This window comes from Cibotium barometz, chromosome 1 (genome assembly GCF_041138505.1).
Source record: "Cibotium barometz isolate CiBa-2024 chromosome 1, ASM4113850v1, whole genome shotgun sequence".
Lineage (NCBI taxonomy): Eukaryota > Viridiplantae > Streptophyta > Polypodiopsida > Cyatheales > Cibotiaceae > Cibotium > Cibotium barometz.
Window position 1 is genome coordinate 35,529,059 of NC_141046.1, and position 6,880 is coordinate 35,535,938.

A 6,880-nucleotide genomic window follows, 5' to 3' on the forward strand; every position below is an offset into this window, starting at 1 on the left:
GTGCTACACTCCACCTCTAGAAGAAGTAAGTCCATGTCAAATTGAGCGCTGACTGGAAATGCCACTAGATAGCCACACACGCGCAAGATAAAAGGTTTGAACTCAAAAATGGAAGTCGTTCTAGGAGACCCAAAGAGAAACATGCACAAAATGTGCCCACTTCTATGCAATCAACCAGATGCCACAAACAAACTATCAAAACAGATACATGCTTCTAGAATGGAAAAAACCTTATCATACAAGGAAAACACATCTACATGTAATATGGAATCCTGTGACTAGCAAGAGAAGATAATCCACCCAAGCAAAATCCATGTAGTAGACTGCATAATTTGTCAAAACATCAACCAGAGCATGTTTGAGAATAGCAAGAGCCAAAAGTGTTGGCGGATAAACCAACATAGAAATTATAAATTAAACATTAATCACCATTCTAGCATTCAAGATTATGTGATACACATATTACTAAGCATCACAACACTCACACAACCATGCATAATTATATATATATACCACACATAGTTGTATATTGCTTTCTTCTCTCTATATTGATCCCTTATGGTAATCATAATCTCTTCCATTAGCACTTAGTGCTTTACATAATGGCATGAATCGAGGAACAAAGCATCACCTAAGATTTGTAATAGCTATTTGGGTCTCATTCCTAAGCAACCCCTAAGCTAAGGTAAATGAATAAGGTATAAGTGACTAACAAAACTAAGGGTAGTTTGCTAAGCTAACATGGAGCTCCTACCTTACAACTTCTAAAGGCATTTTAAGTATTGAAGGGGCTTAGAAAGAAGTAGGAAATTTATATTATTAAGCTAAATCCTATAAGCAAGGAATTAGATACAAAAGAATCCGTCACACCATTACGGGCACCCGTCCAAGTTGTAGCTTTGGACACTATTGCTTCATGTCTGACCCTTTGGTGTATCTATCGTGACTCCTTGATGTAAGATAATGGTGGTAGCTCTTGTTGACCCTAGAATTAGGTTAACATCCCCCCCTTCCTGATGGCGATCGCGTCCTCGTGATCGCGTTGAAGACCTTTGTGTGGGGAGAATGAACAAGCTTCATCGATGGCTTTGATGTTGAATGACGTTCAATGGTCTTTGTTCCTCCGGAAGGAATAAGAAAAGCTAGTTAATAAATGAAGAGGTTAGTGGTGTATTGGGATTCCTAACGGGGTGAGGGGGTGGGATTTTTTTGCAAATGATTGCATTTTTATATTTGTGTGAGCCCCTTTTTTTGCTTAATTTATTTTTGCCAATCATCGACAAGGTTACATGTGATTTTTGTCAGTGGAGTCACTAAGAGATGTTAATAATGGGAGAGAAGAGAGGGAAGGATCCGGAGGAACATAGACTTAATCATCAGAATGAGATATTGATTCTCAATTCCTCATTTGATTCATTGAAGCAACATTCATCATTTGAAGTAATTGGCTTTTGATGATGTCCCTTTGTGTGGCAGTATTCTTGTCAAATGTTGTTGAGAAAGACCTGTTCCTGTCTTCTTCTACCCATGTGCTTTTTATGTTTTTATGTATATTTAAGTGCTCTTATGAAGCAGATTTACATGAAGTACAAGAATTGAGCCATATAGACTCTTATTGAACTACTATGTGTTGAATTAGACACGTGTTGGTGAGGATTGAAAGAATTACTTTGACTTGCGAGGCTAATATAGATATCTTCATAAAGGATTGAAGATCATTGATTTGTGAAGATGGTAGCATCGTTTGGAGAGGTTTATAATTTGAAGGAAAATTCTAGGCGATGGGTTGTACCATCGACCAGGCTTTCGCCGACCATGGCCCCCCCCATCCAGGGATGTACCTGGAAGTTGTTGATGGTGGTGAGGCTTTGGTGCAAATGTTCTCCAATACATGAGTATGGATATGTACTCATGGAGTAGCTGCTACATTAATTTAGCTATAAGAATAGTAAGCAATAAGCTCAACAAATATATAATGACTATTGAAGATCGTTGGGAAAGTGTTAATGTATGAGATGGTTTAATCTATGATGTGGCTTAAATCGTGAAATTGTAGGTTTTGACCTCGATATTTTTTTATTTTATTTGATTTTATGGGTCAGCTAGGTCATGACTTGTGAGCAACAAGTTCTTGTTCACTTATTTCTCACATCCAAAGGGGTGACAAGAGCATGGTTATTTTGTTCTTGATGCGCTCGTAAGTCTCCGTTTGCAGACGTGGGTATTTATTCTTGAATTTGTTGCTCAAATGTTGTCGAGGCAGTAGGTAAGATTGCTGATTGTTTGTTTGAACACACAAGCTCTTGTGTTGGTGCTGAATGCACGAGAGTGGTTGAGTGATTTGCTTGTTGTTTCTTGGGCCTCCATGCTTGTCGAACTTTAGGTGAAGCTTTGGGGTTGAAGTCGGTGGTAAGGTTTTCTTCACATTGTTTGATTTTGGTATCCTTGTTGTTGAAGCACATGCACAGGCATCCATCTTTGATGAACATTATAAACTGCTGGCCTATGTGCTTGGTGCTGAGGCTTCCTTCTTTGTGCAAGCCAAGGAGAGGTCGCTTTTTGTAATTAAGAGAGAGAGAGAGAGAGAGAGAGATTGGTAGCAACAGCGGTGGTGGTGGCAATGGCGGTGCATCTCCTTCCAATTTTTTGGCCTATTTCCAATAGGTATTTAGTGATTTAATGATTTAATGATTTCAATGGAAATGGAGTTTCCCCAAGAAATCTAGCTTGTCTATTCTCTTCTCTCTACTGTTCTCTAATCTATGCTTGCTTCCTAGCAATCTACATTATCTTGTTGAGTGCATGCATGAGTTTGGAAGTGAATACTTGCCGAATTCGCTTGATTTGTGCATGTGTCTTGTTTATGCTTGAATACTTAACAAGAGCTCAATGTGCACTTGCTCGTGTGTATTGATTTGTGACTAGATTGTGGTCTTGGGTAGATGGGAGATTAAGCTTTTCCATAGCTTCTCCTCTCCATTTATGCTTCAAGAGTAGTCCTTTTGAGTGTTTAGTCTGAATACCTGGATAATGCCTGAATACCTTTGCTTAATGCCATGATGCTCATGAATCAAACATTGAGAGACAAATACATAGGTGACATATCAATGACATGATACAGTTACATAGGTTCCACAGTTTCATCATCAAGTAGATCCTCAATACATGCTTCTAAAGCATCCTCCTCAAATACATACCCCTGTTTGCATGGCCCTGAGACATAGGAAGCCTCTTTCCTAGATATTAACCTAAGGCTGCTATGCACATACATGTCACCTAGTCGATTGTGATTAACCGAATGAATAAACCCATAAGTAGACTAATTGTGCTCACAAGCTGAGACACTGGACACCCGAGACAACACCCGAATGCCCAATCTTTGCAAATGTGGAGCATCTCTGCCATGATTCTCCCACCATGCAATAGAAGACATTGTCTGCATAGTTTCTGCACCGTCACCAAAGTCCCCCTTCAATCCAATGTAATTAGACAGCTGTTCCTTGTATTTTGACTTCTGAGCAAGATCTTTGCCCACCCTATCCAATTTCTTCCTCCACGCTCTCATCACATCCTTGTGAGTATGTGGCTTCTTTGAAAACCATCTTGGATTAAGAAGGAAAGCTGTTGCATGAAGAGGTGAATGCAGCATTTTCCACCTTTCTTGTGCAAGTGCTCGGATCTCCTCATAATGAGAATCCCCCTCTTTCTCTTATTTCAATAGCTCCTTGATCTTCTCCAGCATCTAATCAATGCCTTCATAGACAACACCCATGCATGGCTCATGTTTGTCGACCATACGAAGCATGGCCATAATTGGCCACACAAAACCTTCACATACTTCTCCACATTGGCCCAAAATGCATCTTACAAGATCTTGTTTTCAATTACCTTGGCTGGCTCATTATGGGCCTTCCAAGCATCCCACTTATCACTTGTAACAAGATGCTTGAGTGAACTCTTTACCATCACTAGTTGATGCAACATAATGAAGTTAGAGGCAAACCGTGTATCCCCTAGCCTGATTAGCATGAGTTTGGAGAGCTTACCAAACATCGCTCTTGTGGCATCATGATTTGCAATAAATTGCTGAGCCTCCTTGCCACTTGTGATTGCCTCCTCCATCCAAGTGATAGAGATCAGATCCTTCAATAATAAATTTAAGCAATGAGTTGCACAAGGAGTGCAAAAAATATGAGGGAACTCCTCGCCCACCAAGTGTCTTGCAAGCTTGCAATTTGCTGCATTGTCCGTGATAATCTGCACCACGTTCTCAACACCTACTTCCCTGATGATATCCTTCAAAGCCTCTGCAATAAACTGTCCTGTTTTTTGACTCCCATTGGTGTTAACATATTTCTTAAACACAACACCCCTCGCACTTGAGACCATAAAATTAAGGAGTGGCCCCTTAATTGTGTCTGTCCATCCATCAGAAACTATGGAGCAACCATAATGAGGCCAAGTAGACTCAATGATAGAGAGACGGGAACATACCCTTGATCTTCCTTTGTCTAGAAGTTTAGTCCACATCTTCTCGTAGTTGGGAGGCTTGTATCCTTTACCAAATGACACCATCCCATGTAAATACGGGGAGCGAGCCAATGCAAAAGCAAGACCACACGTGTAGAAGAAACGAGCCACCGCCTCATCTACCTCCTCTCTAGACTGCTCCTTGAACATGCCTTGCAAAGAGGGCTGTGTAACTTGAGGCAGCACTGTCTTCTTAGCTGCACCTTGCTAAGTCTTTTGCTTCTTGAGAGCACTCTCATGGTCCTCCCAAACCATATTTGCCTGGTCTTCAAGAGTAACCTTGCAACAAACTTGAATACCTTCCCTTGTTATGCCAAGCAAATGGGCTCGCACTCGAGGATAGGAGCCAGCAAACTCAATCTTGTAGAAGCTACTTTTCCATTTCTTGCTTCCCCCTTTACTGAATGCAGTTATAGGAGTGACATAATTCCAAAGGGGCTTAGGGGTGACTGGTGGTTTGGGCTTGAATGGGTTCACAAGAGGCACTGTTGAAGCTGATTGGCGAGGAAAACATTGTTGGTGTCAATCTTCATCAACATTTGTCTCCAAGGACTACTATAGTGTGTCGGCCTGCTCTATGCAAGACAACAGCAATATATGTGCTGCGTTTTTTCTCCCACAAGCTTGTTTGCTAATGGTGATTGCATGATATGAGGCTTTGTGGTACCCTTCACTTCTGCGTTTCCAGATTCTGCCCTATCTATTGCCTCTTTCACCCCTATGTTTTCAGATTTGGAGCCCTGTTTTACTGTGTTTTCTAGATTGTATTTGCTGGTAGCTCTACCCTCACATGGGCTTCATCAGTTGGACCCGAAGGTACCTTCTCTTCAGCATTTTTTCCTCATATGAGGTGTGGAAGCTGGTCGGCCTACATTTTTAGGTTTGCAGGCCCCTAGTTGGCTCTGTGTTTTCTTCTCTAGAGGTTTTATTCCTAGTCTCGGGAGGAGTTGGTCAGCTGACCCTATTTGGTAGTTATATATAGTTGGGCCTCCCCTCCCTCACATTCATTGCTTTGTGCCTCTTGCATGCCTTAGTGCCTTTGCATATTGGCTTGCTTTGTAGTCTCTCACATATGAGGTCATCTTCCCCTCTTGCTTGAGACTTGTACTAGCTTGTGCTTCTTGTTTGGTGAGATTGAGAGCAGGTCCATACCTGTGTTTCTCTCTCTCTCTCTCTCTCTCTCTCTCTCTCTCTCTCTCTCTCTCTCTCTCTCTCTCTCTCTCTCTCATGTGTTTCCACTTTCCCATCTTCTGCTGTGCATTCCTTCAATGTGCATAGGTTAAGAACTAGTGCATATTCATATTCAATGGTAAGCTAGGTTGAGAATTTTGGTTACATTGATAGTCATAAATAGAGTTCAATCAAGTTTACTTGTGTTTGATATCCTCTCACCATGGACTATGGGTGCAGTTCTTTCACTTCCCTGTGTACCCATGATGGACCCACGGAAGGTTGGCCGCTTAATAGCTATTAAGAGGCTATTACGATCTTTAGGGCACTTGAGGGAGGAGATCGAGGAGGATTTGGTGGAGTATGCACAGTTGAGTGCATCCGAGCTAGAGGCGATAGTAGGTCGCCTCACGATTGCAGTACGTCCTTTCCAACTTGGTGAGGGTACATCGAGTCACCACACATAGGGAGTTAGATCAGGACATGAGACAGCTCGCGATGTTGACATGTATCTTTTGCTTCTTCACCATTTAAGATAGATTTTATCAATGTTAGCGATTTAATTTCCTGTCACTTCTTGTTTTCTGCACATGACATTATTGCACTAGACACAGCCATGCAGGGACATGTGATCCGAGAGGAGGTATTTTTCATACATTCACCATAGACTGATGATAATATTTATCAATGTCGGTTATTTAATATGCTATTAACTACTTTGTAGGGATACACGGGATCCCCCTGACGATCAGCCATCTAGAGAGGTGCGACATAGAGAGAGGTATGAAACTTAATTAACTTTGTTTTGTATTTATTAATATTTAGGGATTCTCTTAGTACAATTTGTAATTGCATACAATACGCATTGTAGTTTTAGCGTACATGGATCTCGTCGAACCATGGAGACTCCACCGACCGCGTCAACTCCTCTGGTAGACGCACCTCCATGACGCACCTCCATGATGCACCTGTACAGGTGACCCATGCGTCATTGATGAGACGATGGTAGCATCATGGCATCAAGGGGTGGCAAAGTCTTTCATTGTCGGATGAGAGATATTGTAGATCTCTACATGCCACTTATACACATATTATAGGCGTAAGTGAATTTGACTTGTTCTCTTTAGATGATGATTGTATTTTTAATAATGTGATTAATGAACATAGTTTATGTTTAAAT

General features: G+C 41.3%; 1 protein-coding gene across 1 annotated transcript; it reads right to left on the bottom strand.

The window, feature by feature from the left end:
• Positions 1–3,319: 3,319 nt before the first annotated feature.
• Positions 3,320–6,648, bottom strand: LOC147641927 (uncharacterized). Its single transcript, XM_086791568.1, has 7 exons — positions 6,583–6,648; positions 5,198–5,270; positions 4,830–5,024; positions 4,495–4,727; positions 4,213–4,356; positions 4,047–4,143; positions 3,320–3,621 (listed from the first exon to the last, which is right to left on the bottom strand). Exons 1-7 carry the CDS (start codon positions 6,646–6,648, stop codon positions 3,320–3,322), a joined length of 1,110 nt encoding a protein of 369 aa, XP_086647694.1.
• Between the last annotated feature and the right edge of the window lie 232 nt (positions 6,649–6,880).